At 39.3% G+C, this 19,650-nt stretch overlaps 1 protein-coding gene across 1 annotated transcript in view; it reads right to left on the bottom strand.

Moving 5' to 3' along the window:
- LOC107294101 (tubby protein homolog) overlaps positions 1–19,650 on the bottom strand; it is a 41,167-nt gene that overhangs the window by 15,702 nt on the left and 5,815 nt on the right. The window contains exons 3-8 of the mRNA XM_029285537.1: positions 19,288–19,381; positions 18,174–18,336; positions 10,969–11,106; positions 4,285–4,449; positions 2,727–2,848; positions 606–797 (exon numbers count right to left, since the gene is read on the bottom strand). Coding sequence (XP_029141370.1) covers positions 606–797; positions 2,727–2,848; positions 4,285–4,449; positions 10,969–11,106; positions 18,174–18,336; positions 19,288–19,381 — 874 coding nt within the window. The remainder of the gene's footprint in view (positions 1–605; positions 798–2,726; positions 2,849–4,284; positions 4,450–10,968; positions 11,107–18,173; positions 18,337–19,287; positions 19,382–19,650) is intronic.

Genomic DNA, 19,650 nt, shown 5'->3' with positions numbered 1-19,650 from the left:
ATCACCGCTCGCGCGGCTGCATTCTGGACTAACTGGAGCCTCCGAGTGCTCCTCAAGGGGAGCCCCATGTAGAGAGCATTGCAGTAGTCCAGGCGGGAGGTGACAAGAGCGTGAGTAACTGTGCGCAAGGCATCCCGGTCCAGAAAAGGTCGCAACTGGCGAACCAGGCGTACCCGGTAAAACGCCCCCCTGGCCACGGAGTGTTGTGGAAGTACTGTAACTGAATGGCTGATATTTGATAAACAATTCAGTACTTACACTGTAATCAGGGGAGGTTCATATTCCAGTTCTGCAGTAAAATCTTCTCATAAACAATTTCGACTTAGTTTAATGGGACTTACAACAACAAAAAAAGGTTCTAGCCTAAAGCACGTCCATACGGTTTTATTTTTTTCTCAGATATTCTTTCTCCTTTTCAGAACGTGCTGCATTTTCATCTATATTTTCCCATCATTACAAATACTTGTGATAGGGATACAACCACACACACACGCACACGCAGACACACACACACACATTTAAAAACACCTATAATTATGCAAGTTCTAGCTCTATGTGTTTACTATTGTTACTTTTTTGGCAACCAAGAAAATAGGCTTTATGACCTTTTTACCATCCTCCCTTTCGAGATGGAGGTAATAAGTAGGGTACATTCCACGGTCCATTCCCTTCTTGTCTCTTGTAATTCGGCATTTGACAGTAGCTCCTTGAGGAGCAGGCCTCACAGCAAACTCCTCCAAATCATCCACATCTATTACAGGGTTATTGGTTGAAGGGCTGGGCCCTGACGCTGTTTCCTAGAGGAGTAGGAAAAGTTGCATCACATTTTAAATATACAAACAGCCATTAATGTGGAGAGAAATCTTAATAGAAATCTGGTACTGTAAAGGCAACATAAAAAACCCAGGGAATGCATGCATTCTGGACAGCTAACTTTCCACACAAAAGAACACATGGGAGAATGTAATGCAATGGAACAAAACTGGGTGTGACCTGGAAAGATGTACCAAATGTTGCTTTTCAGCCTATTCATTGTCTCTTATCTGGCCTCTACAGGTATTGCAAACATCGGCAGCGCATGAATGAAACGCAGTAAAGCAGCACAATGTGCCTGCTTCTCTTTGATCCTGAAATCAAGGGAGTGGCATTGTTTTGCAAACCACGTTTCCCAAAGTGCTTCGCTCAAACCTTTGTTGGAGCAAAGAACATCCTTTGGAAATGTACAAAGTCTTGTTGGAAGATTAATGATGACAACCAGCTCAGAAGAATCTTAATAGGTTTTAGTTGGTCTTAGACCTGCAGCCTAGCATAGCACTTTGTACTGCTGATAGCAGCTTAATGGGGCCAAAGCCTGAAGAAAAGGAGTATTTGTCAAAAAAAATAATCAACAGTATAATAAACTCAATCTAACTTGATAATTTGAAAGTTAATGATATTGAAATTCTCCCTTATCTGTGATTAATGCCTGGTTATTTATATATAAGATAAAATACAGTATTTGGTAAAACATTTCATCACCAATATTTATTATTAATACGTATATATTACATTTAAATGCAGCCCATCTCACCATTGTTTTGCTACTTTCCAGACTGGTTATTAAAAACCATGGATCTTATTGGGAGTTAGGAATTTTGTAGGCAACATATCAATACTATAACCAATATTAGCCTTGCAGGATAGTGAGGGTAGAAGGGAGGGGCTACACTGACTTTCTAAAACTTTAGAACAGGGGTGTCAAACTCATTTTCATTGAGGGCCGCATCAGCATTGCGGTTGCCCTCAGGGGGCTGGGTGGGTGAGGCCAGGGTGGGTGTGGCCTACTGTGTGAGTGTGGATGGAGTGGGTGTGGCCTACTGGGTGGGTGTGGCCAGCTCTACATCTTTCGCGTCAAGGGGGCCTGTGGGGGCCTGAACAGGAGTGGGACAGATCTGAGGGTCTCTGGCAGAAGGGGGTGGAACCAGGGCAAGTGCCAAGGCATGGTCCACTGGAGGAGGCTCACTGTTCCTCTCAGGCCATGCGGGGGGGGGGGGCTTATGGAGCTAAGACTGAATGCGTTTCAGCATAGATGGCCACCACAAAATTGTACATTGGCTCCCGAACAGCCTGGACCAGGGCCAAGGCAGAGGGGGCTGTTCCCTCACTGTTTCCAGGATGGCTTCGCGGGCCACATGAAACCACTTTGCGGGCCACATCCGGCCCCCGGGCCTTGTGTTTGACATGTCTGCTTTAGAATGTAGTCATGGAGCTTCTTCTAAGTTTCAATGCTAAAACTTTCTATTTTATAGGCTATATTTTCTTTTTCTAAAAATATCCTTTATTGGCAGTGCCAGTTTCACCAATCATCCCCCATTCACCGAATACCATAAGATTCTATTGTGAAGTTTTTACCCTTTTATAAACAGCTTTATTCAGCTCTTTGTATACCAAAAAGAATTAATGGAATAAATTGCAAAGAATGTGCGGAAGCAATTCCTTGTTCTATTTCTGCATCCCCTAGAATATCGCACTGCAGATGTGGTGTTATAGTTGCATCAAAAAAAATGAAAAGAGTAAATAAGAAATGGTTCTATGCTTTAGCAAAGAGCTCAGGACAGACGTGAAATCTTTTGAGGGGAAAAATTGTTACGAAGACTCCAAACAGACAAGATAAGTCTAAGTTATTGTAAATGTCTAGTTTAGGTAACTCTGAGGTCTGTTTAAGTCCACCGCATCAGATCACTCACCTTATTTGACTTCTTGCTTGTTGCAGAACCTGGTCGGGTATTACTATTTAATTGTGAAGAACTTGAGCTATCTTCATCTTCCTCATCCTCCTCTTCATCAAAATTCATGCTACTTGAAATGCCTAAGAGATAGTCATTATATTTATAGACTATATGGCTACTGCATAATCAAAACTGCTTGCTCTCAGAACATGTATTTTATTTACTATATCAAAGCTTCTCATCTCCATCAGTTTTGAAGTACTAGGAAAAAGCATACCTTGGATTGCAGAAGAGTGAAACTGCCTTTAAGCCCTGCCTTTATAGGGCAAAATCCTGATTAAGCAAACTGGTTCAACTCAACATGACAAATCCCACGCCAATGCATTTTGCATCTTATTCTTACATAAATTTAAAAATTGTGATATGGGCCTTTCATCATTTCTTTTTCAATTGTGTCCACAAAGGCTGGCACTGTATGGCATAATTCTGTACTTGCCAATTCAGTGGCACTGGATTCAAATGTTCTTAAATTCCTAGGGTGCACAGGTGCAAAACTAAGGTATTTATGCTTCTCTTATTAGTGCAGTGTAGCAGTTATCTATCAATATGATGCTTTTAAGACCATGTAAGATCTACTAATGTCTGCTCATATTCTTACAATAACAGTATTGACAGTATTTAAGAAGTGGAACTTTGGTAAAATGTAACAAAATGTTATTTGCTCTTTTAATTTGCTTCACTGAAAAAAAAATGAAGAGCAGAATATTTCCTAATAACTGATGCTGCTAGTGATAATTTTGGCAAGAATATTAAATGAAACATTTGGTGCCTTTCTGCCTAATCCGTATTTCCTGCCCACTTAATTTATCTACCAAATTACAGCAAGAGTTTCTAGAAGCTTCATGGGGAAATAACATAGATTAGTTAATGGCAAACTTTGGTCAGTTACCAGCAAACATGTTAAGCAGATAAATTCAATCCAGGACCAAACAATTGTAAGACACACAAAATATCTGCCAGATATTTTTCTAATTCCCTTCTGTTGCTTATTAGATGGTATGTGGAGAGGCCCTGACATTTGAGGAATCAGACATATTTCTAATATCACTTGGAGGCTGCCAAGCTCGACTATCTACTGTATTTTATGAATTTTGCTTATTGCTAATAACATATCCCAGGCTTCAAACTAAGTTTTCCTAATGGATGCATTTGAACATCCTGGGATTACAATACAATCCATTAGCATTTTTTTGTATGGAGAGACAGGTAATTATATAATGAAACTTCAGCTTTGTACACTGCATAATTTACTGGCCCTAAGTAATGCCTACCCACAAACTATATGAAACCTCAATCTTTTTTGTTATCTGACAATGCCACAGGGATGCATACTGGCACAATTTTGCAAGTGTATGTGTGTGTGTGAGAGAGAGAGATGATAATTATGATGATGATGATGATTGACTGATGATGATGACATAAAAAAGTATAGGTTTACTTTTGCTCTTTCCTCCTCATCCTGCAGACACCATGATGAAAAAGCCAAAAATATTTGAAAATATCACTGAGTTCTTACCTTTCTTCTGCATTGTTACTCTAATGTCTTGTTTGCCTTGTTGTTGGCTGGTAGCTATCATCTCTCCATCATCCTCATCATGGCAAGATTCTCCAACAGTAAGAATTTGAACTTGGCTGCCTGCTACCTGTACTTCATCTTGAAAAGCAGCTGGACCATCAATACCTACCAACCAAGAATTGCAGCAATGTCATATAATATATAAACAATAAAATAATTTATGTCCATATATATTTTTCTAATTTGGAAAGAGGAAAGTGTATTTTGAAATAATAAAATATTTTGAATCTTTTGTAAAGCAGTTTATGCACTTCTCATTCTTTAAGGCTTTAAAAAATGAAGAAATTGCAAACAATTGGCCATTATTACAAAATGTTAATGTTTTAACAACTTTTCATGCAAAAATATACTAAAAATGGATAAGTATGATCTATTTCCCTCTTTGGCTACTATTTTTAATTTGTTTCATCCACCTTACTTTTTTAAAAAACTAAGGCCCCGAATTCATTCTCACATATTCCACAATAAATATTTAAAGTGCCAGATTACGTATGCACTCTTTTAGATTTGTTCAACCATTAACTGCTATGTATGAATTAGCACATATAATTTAAATTCTCACAAAGCTAGGATGCTTTTACAAAGTTTTCATGAGGTTGCTTTTCTGGAAATTAATGACAAAATCTAAAATACTGTGGGACACTGTAGCTACTGTAATTGTACCAAAATCATCATCATGTGACTATAGGGATGCTGCAATAGCCACAATTACAACTTGTTGAAAGGCCTATCTCACATTTTTTAACATATGTAAGAATAAGTCTTTCAGAGTAATATAAATTCAACTTGACAGGAAATAAGAGTCACTGAAGGTATTATAACAAGGAACAAGCAGAAAAATTTATTAATAAAATGATGAAATTGAGCAAAGTAAAGGGTTACAACTAATCCCAGAAATAAGCAAATAAGTGAATATTTTTGGAACAAAACAGAAACAAAAAGTAGATTAGAGGGTTGGGTTGTTTTTTTTTAAAGCCTGTGCCTATAAAAGACAGCATCTGCCTACTGGACAAACAGAAGCAAATAAGGTTCCTTTATAAGGTGGCAACTATCCAGATAACCACTAGATGGCAACAAAGATCCAGCCCAATTCATTTAATTAATATTCAGAAGTTTTAGAATTATTTGTTAACTAAGATTTTTAGTCTACTTTTCCTTCAGGAATGTGGTGTATATAGCACTCTCTATTTTTCCCCCCCTCATAACTGCTGTGCAAGCTAAACCGGACTAAAAGATTGTATGGCTTAAAATCATCTCAGAGCTTCCATCTAAAGGTGGATTTGAACCCGTGTCTCCAGGTCTTACTGTATTATCTTAACTATAGTACAACCTGAAGAACAGGGGCAGGGCTCCAAGTGATATGAAGAGCAGAACATAGCAGCAACTCGATTTCATAAATGTTAAGATGGAAGCGGGGGGGGGGGGGAGTCTGGAAAAAGCAGTAAAATAACTTAGTGGAGGTGCTATACTATTGTTAGAAATAAATAAATACTGTAAAACTAATTTGCTACTAAAGCTACATTATGAAATTCTACCGCACACACACTTTATTTCTTTAGTTTAGGATCTGCTTCCAATTAAAACAAAAGTGAACTTGTGTAAGCAGTTTTGGTTCATCCCTACTGCATACATAACTGCAGAATAAACAAACTGGTTTGAGCGGATGTAGAGCCGGCTGCTGCTCTGTTCCTTGGAATATTTAATATACTCAAAAGCCTAGTGTCTCCACCATGGTGACATCTGCACATTAGAATTCTAAAGCATGACTAAAAAACTCCATCCCTACTGAAAGCTGGCTCTGTAACTCTTGGAGGAAAGGCTGGATTGCTTTAAAATAAGAATGATCAGAAAATAGCAGTTAAAAAAAAAAAAGACGCCTTGTCTCTTTTTTAAAATAAAATTTACTTTTTCGTACAGCTTACCAGAAAGTCACTTCATCAGCAAGACTTTGATCTAATTCATATCTCTTGATTTTCAAGTGACCCATATTTTAAAACTGTAGACAGCTAACAGGAACATAGTATTTTCAATGACATGATTTCTATGAGAACATGATTTTAGAAAAAAAATTCGCTGAGGATTGTGCAAGGAGGCGGTATTTTCTGATGTATCATCTACTGAATTTCCATAGCATTCTGCCAAAATCAGCACCTCGTAATGGATGAATTTATTGTAACTTAACAAAACAGAGCAGAACAACAGAGTTGGAAGGAACCTTGGAGGTCTTCTAGTCCTACTCCCTGTTCAGGCAGGAAATCCTACACCAGTGGTGGCGAACCTATGGTACGCGTGCCAGAGGCGGCACTCAGAGCCCTCTTTGTGGGCACGCGCGCTGCCGCTGCCAGCAGCTTGTGCAGGTCCATTAGGCCGCCACTGCCGTCCGGAGCGGCAGCTCCACCCAGCACAAAGGAGGCGAAGCAGCCAACTAGAAAGTTCAAGTAGAGGTGGTATAGCACGCCGACACCCAGCAAGTCAAAGGCCACCCCAAGCAGGGAAAGCCGGATCCCCATCAGCACCATGGTCCCCCAGTCCCAACTAGGATTGTGTACCTCCCCCATCTATGCTGAGCCTCCTGCCCACCACCCCACCTGCCAGGGATCCCCTTGATCTCCCCCAACCCTGCCCAGCCCCCACAGGTATCCCCCCATAAGCAAACTCGAGGGGGCCATGTCCACCCCAGCCACACCCACCCAGTCTGCCGTGACAACTGCAGCCATGCTCACCCAGTGGGCCACATCCCCATGCCCCCGAGGGCACCACAATGCTGATGCAGCTCTGGCACTTTGCGATAAATAAGTGAGTTTTAGGTTGTGGTTTGGGCACCCGGTCTCTAAAAGGTTCGCCATCACTGTCCTACACCATTCCAGACAAGTGGCTGTCCAGTCTCTTCTTAAAAACCTCCAGTGCTGCATCATCCTCAACTTCTGGAGGCAAATCATTCCATTGATTAATTGTTCTAACTTCTCCTTAGTTCTAGGTTGCTTCTCTCTTTGGTTAGTTTCCATCCATTGCTTCTTGTCCTGCCTTCAGGTGCTTTGGAGAATAGCTTGACTCCCTCTTCTTTGTGGCAGCCCCTGAGATACTGGAACACTGCTATCATGTGTACATTGTTTCTTTTTATGTGATAGTTTAATGAAAAAGCACTACTAAGATGCAGGGAATTCTCAAATGCTAAGAGTTGGAGTCAAATACCAAGGAACTACATTCATTATACAATCTAATAAAATAAGTTTCTACACTAGATAGGATTAGCCTGAGATTGCAAGTCAGTGCCTGCAGATCTCCAATCTATTCCTTATACTCATTCCCCACATTTTAAGGTTTATTTTGACCATTACTGTGTAGCATATACGGTTTGCAGCTTTTCTCCTCAGCTTTTTAAAAGTAATACTCTCTATTTGGAAGAAAACTTCCACATACAACTATTGTAGGGCAGTGGTGGCGAACCTATGGTACGCGTGCCAGAAGTGGCACTCAGAGCCCTCTCTGTGGGCATGCACACCGTCGCCCCAGCCCTGCCTCCCCCCGCAGCCCCCTCCTCACCAGCAGCCCCCCAGAGAGTCACCCCCGAGTGCGGCCCGTGCAGAGCAGTGCAGCCAAGGAATGGCAGCCGGGCAGCAGGGCCAAGATTCCGCCTTCGCACCCCATTGCATGCAGTTGATGTTGCGGGGCGCGGGCAGAGGGCATGGACGCCATGGTGCTACTGGGCCCCTTGGGTGATCTGTGGCAGGCTTTGGAGGCGGTGGCCCTGCAGGCAGGGCAGGGGACAGGGCGGAGGGGGCGGACCGAGGGGGGGACCGAGGGCAGGGCCGTTTTTTGGGCACTCAGTCTCTAAAAGGTTCGCCATCACTGTTGTAGGGTCTATCTAGCAAATAATTAGTCTGATATAAATTATTTGCAGCAAAAAATTATTTGCATGTAGATCAGAGGCACAAATATCCACACATGTGCATAAGACAGGGCTTTCTCTACACGCATTATGTCCTTTACCTGCAGTACCTGTTTTCTGAGGATTTGAAACATTTACGACTTATGACTACAATTAAGCCCAAAATTTTATGTTGCTAAGCAAGACATTTGTTAAGTGAGTTTTGCCCCATTTTACAACCTTGCTTGCCACAACTGTTAAGTTTGTAACACGGTTAAGTGAATCTGGCTTCCCCATTGACTTTGCTTGGGAGGAGGTTGCCAAAGGTGATCACATAACCCCAGGACACTGCAACTGTCATAAATATGAACCCACTGAATTTTGATCATATAATCAAATGTTGACCACGTGACCATGGGGATGCTGCAACAATCTTAAATACGAAAAATGGTCATAAGTCACTTTTTCAGTGCCATTGTAACTCCAAACAGTCACTAAATGAAACGTTATAAGTCAAGGACTATCTGTATTTAACCCCATCACTACCAATGGTGGAATTTCGGGGGGGGGGAATCATTCCTTCAACCTACAGCTATCACATTCCACTGCCTGCACAGACCAAGTTCTCCAAGTTCAAATATAGGGTACAAATAGAAAACATATCATTTCTATGTGACTGCTGAAGTTGCACCCATACATACATAAAAAAGGACTTTCCCCTTTTTTCTTTCTCTTTGGTACCCTTTCCTTTCCACTGAACCTGGATTGTCCTCAAATGCACTTCAATGAATACCATTCTTAATCTTATCATACTTTAGAAACATAAATGTTAGCTATTTACAGTTATTTGAATTTTATCCCTCCTTTATTATTGGATAACTCAAGATGGCATACATATGTAACACTGCTTCCTCCTCCTATTTTCCCCAAAACATCAATCCTGTGGGTGGTGAGCTGAGAGTGACTGGCCCAAAGTCACCCAGGCAGCTTTCCTGTCTAAGGTAGGCCTAGAATTCCCAGTCTTCCGATTTCTAGCCCAAAACGTTAGGCACTATGACAGGGGTAGGCAACCTTGGCTCTTTTATGACTCGTGGACTTCAACTCCCAGAATTCCTGAGCCAGCCATGCTGGCTCAGGAATTCTGGGAGTTGAAGTCCACGAGTCATAAAAGAGCCAAGGTTGCCTACCCCTGCACTATGACAACATGACGCTGTAAATTGCTGTTATACATTATTACATATTGATACACTAGTACTATATATACATACATTTAAACTTATTAACAGCTCTTCCATTTCAGGCTTTTTGCCCAATTTTGCTTCATTTTTAAGCAGAATTCTGCCTTTTCTTTATGTAAACTGGGTATTAAAAATTAGCTTTTGAATACACTATTTGAAAATTAATTATCCCATAAATTTCTAATGAGGGCGGATATGTAGCTCGTGGTTTAAAAAAGAAAATCAACGGGTTTTAAATTTAATAGTCCATAGGCATTTTTGGCCAAATCTGTAACCACAGTTAAAGAAAAAGTCACATTGTAGAAGAACACCTGCAGTATTTGGCTGTGTCCCAATACATTTATAAGAGGGTCTTTCATGATTGAGATTCAGAAAATCATTCAATGAACATTTTGTAGAGCCTAATGAATATAGAATTAGAAAATACGCCAGCACTTTGGGCTAAAATGAATAGCCTTTACAGAGTCAGAAATCAAATGAATGTTTGTAGACTTAGCCAAGTATTGTATCATGTTATTTCTCTGCATAACCTAAAAATTAATCAGAACACTTTGAATAAGAAGGTATACCTATTTTAGGACACACCATTGGAGGTAGCATTTTGCAAATCTACAAGCATCTTCAGAAGCAGGGTACATTCAAGTGAGATTTGTAAGTTCAGCAACTTCTTGTCCAAAATAATAAACCAAAGGATGAGTTGAGTTACCACAGATAACATAGCAGCAATGTGAGAATCTTGCCAAACCCAGGGATGATATTTGTCACATGGTTTGCACTTGTACAACAGAATCAAGCTTCTTGAGATATTATGTCCTAATCCAAAGCAATTCTCATCACTAAACAGAGGTCTTTATGACAGGGTGGAAGAAAAACATTCCAGCATGAAAACATACTATTTTTAAAAACAATCATGTGTCATTTGCAAAGGGCTTTATGGAACTTTGCATATGCAACAAGAGATACATGCATAAACCTAATACTGTACTGCACCTTGCTCTTTTCCCCCCTAGTTCAAGCAGGATTGATACAAAATGAAACAAGAACCAAAATGCTGNCAGCACCACCTGGTACAACAGACTTTGAACATCCTTTTGCGAAAAGACGAATTTGGCAAAAGTGGGGGTTGGGTTCAGCAAGCTCTACACATGATTATCCATTTTGGAAACTTAGTGGAAACTAGTATGAGCATCCTTTCATAAGTTCCTTTCTTTGTTTAGATTTGGAGAGCTGGGGTTAAGCTAACTTTAGGAAGGCAGAGAATTTTATTGATGTGCATTATTGTGATCTTGTTATTATTATTATTAGAGTGCCGTGCTTCATGTTCCCAAAATCTTGTAATTTGTTTGAAGACATGCAAAAGGAGATAGACAAATCACATCAGAGCTCGCTCAGATGACTTCAGTGGATAACGTAAACTCCTGAAGGATGTATTGCTTAAACAAATCAGTCGGTTAAGTACTGTTCCCTTTTAAATGATATGTCTTATTCTTATTCAGTGATGACCAGCATGCAGCCTACCTTTTTGTTTCCCTTTTTTCTCCTTCCTGGTACTGTTTGTTTGACAGCCTCCTGTCGCTGCTTTGGGTTTTTTAGTTGACTTTGGACCCTGTGGATCTGCTGCCACCTTCACATCTTCCTGCTCAGTCTCTTGTACTGCTTGAGATATTTGGGGTGATCCAGCCAAAGAGACAGATTAAAAAAAAGAGAAGGAAAAATTTAAGAAAGAAAGAAAAGAAAGAGAAGCGCTACCAGTGCGTGAAGCCACTGAGAAGCAAGTTAAATATATTGTAAAATCATTTTCTCAAGGAATTAAACAGGAGAAAAATACAGAATAAACCAGAATAGGACAAAAGGATGGAGTATTTTTAATGGAATCCTTTATGGTTGGTTCTTATTCTCTAGACAAGGTGTGGACTTGATGTCCCTCTCAAGGCCCGCCTGTATGGAGGAATCCTTGGTGCTCTCTCAGCTTGCTTGTTTTCTTGCAAACATTTCATTACCCAAACTAGGTAACATCATCAGTGCTAGTCCACCTGTACCGTTTGCTATCTTCTCCTCTAGGAAGGAAAGCATATTTTCTAGGATGATGGGAGAGCCAGAATTTCCCACCATGTACTGCAAGGAATAATTCTGGCAATCACAGGCTCTGCTCTACTGGAGAAAACATGAAAAACTGAAATGCAATGACTCTTACAGGATCCCAAAGGAACACCTAACTCTCAGGCATACCCTTAGAAACTAAAAATGGTATGTGGCTGAAAAACACTGCTTATTTGGAAGTGTATATATATAAAAAGATAAAATAAACCGAGAATGTAGGGACATATCCTGATGAATAAGGAAAAATAGCAAGCGGCTATTTCACTAGATTTTTTTTCTTCATAAATGATCCCATGACACTCATTTAATGAACTAACACATTCTTCCCATGTGCTGAGAATATCCAGAACACAGTTCCAAAAATTGGCATTATCCCCATTGGTCCAAACTTTTTGGCAATGTTTTCTGTAAAATAAATGAAAATCACCCAGTTTCATAGTATAGTCAGGGTTCCTCTTTTGAAACCGATACATATATGTTTCAAAAATCTATGACAAAAAAGAGAAAGAAATTATAAATTATATGATTATGTTGGGCATTATAAATCCCCAACAGCATATGCCAAATATGGTATAACAGGGAGAAATGCTAATCTACCCCTAAATGTTTTGTGAAAAATATGACTCCCTGCTCCTAAAATATGTTACATCTCTAACGCATAATACCTAATAATAATGTTTATTTATTTAATACTGCAATCATATCAACCTCTCAGCAGATCACAACAAAACAATTTAAACAACAATATTATTGCTAAAATGCCCACCTTAAAATTAAACTAAACCACTTACTAAAACTATATTGCAAAACAACAGTGTGTCAAGGATGACATTAACCAAAACATCCAACAGCATTGTCATACTTCCTATATGCTCTACAAAATTTCAAACAACATTTGGAAAGCTAATATGGGGGTAAATCTGATGTCCCAGGGGTGGCGACTACTCCAGAACACCAGTGTTCCCATTGGAACGCTTGTTGACCAAGAAATCCTTGGATTCCTTTTCTAAATGTTACTATTACAATTTTAGACTTTTCCAAAGATATGCAGTTTCATAGATATGTCTGTTCTTTCTCAAATGAATCTTATTTACAAAAAAGTGTCTTTTTAAATAGCTTCAGCATCTTGTTATTCTAAATCTGGCAAGGAGGAGAAGCCAGGATGCTAAACTGACTTAAAAAACAAAGAGATAACTAGCACTGAAGTCCATTTTAATGATGGAACAAACTTTATTTTCTTAAAGGAATACTGAAAAACAGTATTATAGTAATACAGTATTACGTAATATTCAGTAATACTATTCTATTTCTTTGTGGATAAACCCCACTGAACTTCATATGATTTAAAAGGAAACTGCAAATGATTTCCCCGTTGACTAATAAATACTCCTAAAATCTGAAGTAGATTGTAGAATATATTACCAGTGAGAATGACTCACCATATCACTTAGTTTCATAGATCTAAAGTGTTCCTAAATAAATTACTTTATCAGATGGTTATTACAAAGTGAATGTTTATTTGAATAATTCATATATATTTGCAATCATCACTTCATCTATGATCTGACCATTATTCTTAACACTGTATACTGTAGCTGTATGAATATTCAGAATTTTTTTTAAAAAAATCATTGGTCTTGTGAAATTACCCAGGATGCACTTAAACCTAGCAAAGCAAAGCAAAAACATTGCAAGTAATCATAACTTCTCGTTATATCAAAACCAATGGCATCTTAATATGCTAGGATTTAGTAGCCAACTTTTAACACTGGCTTACTTCAAAAACATTAAGTACTGTATAGTTCCTTGTAATTACTAGTCACCAAACTATATTTAGTGATGGTAAAAGGGCAAGAAGTGGGTGCATGAATCTATTGCTTCATGGTTCTTATTGAACAAGTATCTGATCGTTCAAACTGAAGTTATATGTGATTATAGGAATATTTTCTTTCTCAGCATTCTAGAAATAAAGCTGGTGAATCCTAACAAATGTCAAACATTCATTAAAGCATGTAATCTGCAGACCCATTTACATGCGTTGCTACTCTACTTATTCTAAGACATACACAAACTTTTTACAACTGCCACTTGTCTTCCTATTATATCAGTAATTGGAGTCTTTAATTAGCATTTAGCCAGAAGCTATTACTGTGAGCAGCAGTTTGAGGAATTAGTATTAAAGAGAAGGAATTATTTCAAAGGTTATTAAAGCTTAAGTTTTCATGCGTATGTCAGCAAGAATGTGAGCAATCCACCTGCCCTTTTATGATCCAAGATGGATCTTAATGATTCTATACAAAAGAGTAGACAAACAAAATTGTGGTCCAGTCCCAAGTGTTTTGGACCACAACTCCCAAACTAAAGGAAACAACGGTAACTGGGACCAGTATTTCTGTTACTAAGCAAAGTGGTCGTAAAGCATGACGTTATGTGCCAACATCAGTTAGCAACAACAACCCTGCACTTCTAGGTGCCATTGTAACCCCAGGACTGAGCAGGTCTCTAAGTGGGAAGATGTAGGAGTCCCAGGTAAGATGGCCAGAGGATGTTGTGGGAGATGCCAGGGGCAGGAACTAAAGCACAGACAAGTATCACAATGGTTGGGGTGTCACATGTAGGCTCTATGGAGTGCAGGTGGGCAAAAAAAAAGCGGGAGTCAGAGTGACTTCCTGCTAGCTTCCCCATTGACTTTGTTTGTGGGAAGCTGGCAGGGAACATCAGAATTACAATCATCTGACTGCTGCTCACTGCAACATAATTGTGAGCCAGGCACTGAGCAATCACATTACCACAGGGATGCTGCAATAATTGCAACTACATAGGCCAGTCATAAGTCTCCCTCATTAAGTGCCGCTGGAACTTTGAATGGTCGCTGACCAACTAACTTGAGGAATACTTATAATTAATACTGTCATGTTAGCTGTAGTTTAGAGAGAGGCAGTAGTTCAAAGCATTTGAAGAGCACAAAACATTCTCTTTTGGATGCTTAAAATCACATCCTTTGTGATAAAAACAACAAAATGAGGCTTTCAAGTGGGCTTCTGCAGGACTGCGGTAGGGAGGAAGAGGAAAGGGAATGACCAAACATCCATGATAAAGTCATGATGAAACATGCTGAGTTCAATGCTGTTGATCTTCTTAGCGTTTCTCCTGTATATTTGGGTCCTCCACCTATTCTTGCATTGTTCTTGTTCTTGCCTAACTTCTATAGCAAAGCCATCAATAGTGATGCCATGATGGATTTTGTTTATCAGCTGGCTTGTCAGGGAGCCTGACATGTATTAACATTAATATTAGCTCTATTATATTAATGTATCATTTTGTATTATTTGTTACTACTGTGATTTGTTTTACTATATTCAAACATTTATCAATGAATGGTTTATCAAAGCAGCCTCCATAGCCAATGCAACAATAGCAAAGATACAATATACAGTAAAAGAGATTTACAATAAAAGTGCTTTAATCAGATTAAATATCAATATCATTTGCTACCTACAGTTTCATGTGATTCAGGTCATAGTAAATTGCTTAATTAATAAATATAATTATTGTGAATATTTTACTCTGCAAGATAAAAATGCCATTTCTAGTGAAATCTTATATGTCTAACTAGAACTAAAGCCCCAAACTGGGTTTAGTGTGGCTTCTGGCAGATCAATAGAGAGAAAATTCTAGCCTAATTATATAGCTTTTGCAAGTTCCTATGGTCCAGTTTGTAACAAGCCAAAGATGTACTGAATTGATATTTCTTATTTTAGAAATCTCCCAGTACAATGCAATATAATACATAGTGTGGAAAGTACAGTTTTCTTCATGACTGCTAGTGAAACTAAAGGCACACAATGCAGTATCTGCCGACAAAAAGATAGCTATTAATTTGAGTAACAAAAAAACCTTCTATGCATCTAGCTTTGCTGATATATTCTGAGTGAACTTTTGCAAGCTCCAAAGAAGCTAATTATGTGATAGTTTAAAAGCCATTCTTCTGAAGAGGTGGCCTTAAACCAGAATATAGAAATGATGGAGGGAAGCAACTTGGAAGACTAATTAATGGGACTGCCAAATAAATAGCAAGAAACACACATATTGCTAGATTCCTGTTCCAATTAGTGTTATATTGTTAGGTCCAAGAATGACACCTAGAGATATTTCTGAGCAGTTTATTGTTGTTCGCCTATATACAGAAATCTTGCCAGACTGAAGTACTTAACTGCATAACTATTAGATCTGCCCTTGAATGTCTAGGCGGGGGAGAGGACCGCCTTTACCTATATATCAAAGATTCCAAGCTCCAATATTTTTTCCGCTGTCTGAGAAACAGCTCCTCCCTCCTGTGATTCTAGACTACATTCCACCTCATATATTTTAGTATATTTTGATATCAGAAAAATATTTTTCTTGTTTAAAAAAAATCAAGAATTCCTTGATTCCTTCAACAATTTTGAGATGTGGCACAATTTCTTTAGTTGCCAAATTCAAGAAATGCTACAGCAGGGATTATATGTGGTACAGGCCTCTACCTACATGGAGGGATTGTTAGGCATATCAGCCTGCAATCAACCTTACCAGTTTCCAGCCAAACAGCTTTCCAGCCTCAGGCAAGCTATGGTAGGGATTTTCCCTGTGTTTATTTCTTGATAAAGGGGTAAGTCTCAAATGGCCAAAACAGAAATGATAAACATCTGTGCCCACAATATAGAATACTCCATCCAGAATGTTATGTAAACACTGCATATTCTAAGCCTACAGAATTTATAAACTGACTGCATTAAGGAAAGATCCACAAACAAGTGGATTTTTGGTTATTGCATTCTATTAGGTTACTGGTTGTCGTCTTCTCCTTCCATCTTTCCCAACATTACAGCATTCTCCAGAGCTTGGCTTAATATATCTGAAGTAAAATAATTTGACCCTGGTCATTTATATCTTGAGCGAAAACTCTGAATTGATTTGCTCAATGATCTGCTTGTTTGTTTTCTACTAGACTACAGCTTATTAATAAAAGCAACAGCCTTTGTTTCCTGAGACAATTTGAGGGAGAAAAAAAGAATCTCTATGGGAGGGACAGAAAGCATAAATAAAACATGATTTATGCTAAATAAATTAGTACAGAATCCAATTACCCTTTGCCGAGCGGGCTATGAATTTATATGAATTCATTCTGAACTGCATATATAAATGATGAGGCATGTGTGGAGCGGCAATGCTTCATGGAGCTGCCTCAAGTTAGATCAAAGGAATGATTTGATCTGTGGCAAGATGCTCCACCTCAGCAGCACTCATCAAAGCAATGTATGTTCTTTCAGACGGCTGCTTTTCCAAAACTGCTGGAAGGTCTTTGTACCTGTGCAGGTCTTTGTACCTGTGCAGATTGACAGAGGCCTTCCATGAGTACCAAGCACCTCAATGTTTCATAAAGCCTCCTCAAAACCCACTTCAGCTGAGGCTTTGAACAGGTCTTTGAAACTGGTAAAATCTTCAGTGCTGTTATCACCCTGCCTAGCGTCTTTTATTTGTGCAACAGGCAATCATATACCATGTTTCCCCCAAAATAAGACCAGGTCTTATTTCGGGATAGGCCTTACCTCACCTCTGGCACCCACAGCCCCACCCAGCTGGTCCACTTCTTCTGGAGCCAAAGTTCTGCAGCTGCATTCAGGCCTGCATTTTGCAGTCAGGCCTTTCCAGAAGGTCTAAGTAGCCGAGTACCGAGTTATGGATTCTTGGTGCTCGGCTGCTAAGGTCTTGCAGAACCAAGCTATGGATTGAATCCATACTCAGTTCTTGGCTGCACAGGCCTTCTGGAAAGGCCTGTGATTGAGAAATGCAGGCCTGGCTGCAGAAGAGGCCTCAGAAGAAGTGGGCCGGCAAGGAGAGGCCTGGCTGCAAGGTAAGTGGGTACAGGACGGGTGGGGCAGCTCCACACCCCCACTCCAGTTTGATTTTTAGGTGTGTGCCTCACCCCAAAACTAAGGCTTATTTTTAAGATAGGGCTTATATTAGGCCCACCTCCAAAAATCAAGCTAGGGCTTGAGGTAGGTGTAGGCCTTACTTTTGGGGAAACATGGTAGCAGTGAAAAAAATAATAAATATTTAAATCAATTCAACATGAATATAACTAGTACAAGTAGTCCTCAACTTACAACAGTTTGTTTTAGTGACCTTCCAAAGTTACAACAGCATTGAAAAAAGTTACTTATGATCATTTTTCACACTTATGACTGTTGCAACATCCCCATGGTCACCTGATCAAATTTCAGGTGCTTGGCAACTGACTCACATTTATGACAGTTGCAGTGTCCTGTGGTCACATGATCACCCTTTGTGACCTAACAAGCAAAGTCAATGGGGAAGCCAGATTCACTTAATAATTGCAGTGATTTTTTTTTTGTTTTTAACAAATGTGGAAAGAAAAGTCGTAAAATGCGACAAAATTCACTTAACAAATGTCTCACTTAGCAACATAACTTTTGGGCTCCATTGTGGTTGTAAGTTGAGGACTATCTGTATCAACTTTCTATTAAGTTAAAATTTATTCTTATTGTGTAAAATGAAATGATTCTCAGAGATATTTATATCTTGCCAGTCCACAGAACATTGTACAATAAATTGCTATATACCATGATAGATAGTGCTGCTGTTACTATTGAGGTAAGACTCAACCAGTGGTGCTTGTTCTTCAGATTGTTTCATTCTACGGGTCCTTGTGCGGCTGTCTACATTGGACTGAACCATCATTGGTTCCTGACGTTTCTTCTTCTGCTTCTGTTCTAGCAATGCTCTCTACAAAGAATACAAAGGAACAAAAAAAACCAGTTCGAATGCTACAGCAGGGTAACTGCAAACATAAAGTTTGTTATGTATCATGGTTGATGTACTGAAACAAATGTTATCCTGTTTGATTTTAACACTATCAAAACATCATCACTTTTGCTAATACCTGTGTGAAAATAAACACTACTTACAGTATTGAAGAGAAAACAATTGAAAGCTAGATATTTCAAATAAAAACAAGAACAGGAAGCCCCTCAGAAGTAGGTGTTGTATAGGACTGTACTCCTTTACCCACTTAACTGGAACCAATCTAAAAATATGGCATAAAATTATGGCTATCTTTCCCAATAGGCTTAAAATGTAAGTGCTCCATTTCATGACTGTAGCATGAATTCTCAGATTAATTACTAGATGAGATGCAACAAAAACTTTTTAAAAAGGAACAATGTAGTGAACTCAGTAGACAACCCCAAAACATTCCATGAAGTGGGCTTCAGTGACTCTAGCCCAAGCTCAGGGCCTTAATGACCTTCTGGCAGGGAAACCTTAATCCAGAGGGTAGGAGTTTCAACAGAGAAAATACGCTTCCTGGGTCCTCATAACATTGTTTGATCAAAGAAACTTGAAGCATATCCACCCTGTCAGCTTGATTTGGCCACACAGATGTCATAGCAAATTAGTGAGTGCCTCAACGAAGCCTTATGCACTTGGAAACAAACTGGCAACCAGCACAGCTTGCAGGATAGAGGCATCATGTACGGATACCAAGGCATGCTGATAACTGCCAATTCTACCACATTCTGAACCAGTTGACGTTTCCATGACGTCTTTGAGGGCAGTCTCAGGTTAATAGACAAGCTGTGAGGTGACTACACTACCTGAAGAGCCTCTTGATCTAGGAAGGTTCACAACTAATTGTGGATGGAGCTGAGCAAAGGCCTTCCTGTACAAAGCTGCCACCTGCTCATCAAACAGGAGTTCAGAGTCCATGAAGATCTCCAGATTGTGTACACTCTTCAATAAGAAGACTAAGCCCCCAGCAACTTTATCAGACCTGTCAAATTGGAGTGGATGTGAACAATTTTATGTGCCAGATAGCCAGAATGTTCCTCACAGCAGCCCTAGATGATCCTGTGGCCAATCCTTACCTAATAGGAACAAGCATATCCTAAACAAGGCCACTGAACGACTATCCACTGATACAATAAGGGTAAAGAAATAATGTTTTGCCACTTACTACCACAAAGTCATCCCTAACATCCCTAAATGACCCCATGTTGGGTTACACTTATTCTGAATTCCTTCAAGAAAAAGGATCTAATA

This window comes from Protobothrops mucrosquamatus, unplaced genomic scaffold (assembly GCF_001527695.2).
Source record: "Protobothrops mucrosquamatus isolate PMUCROS unplaced genomic scaffold, P.Mucros_1.0 scaffold1831, whole genome shotgun sequence".
Taxonomy (NCBI): domain Eukaryota; kingdom Metazoa; phylum Chordata; class Lepidosauria; order Squamata; family Viperidae; genus Protobothrops; species Protobothrops mucrosquamatus.
The sequence above is the reverse complement of the archived record's forward strand: the minus strand, read 5'-3'. Positions and strand labels throughout refer to the sequence as shown.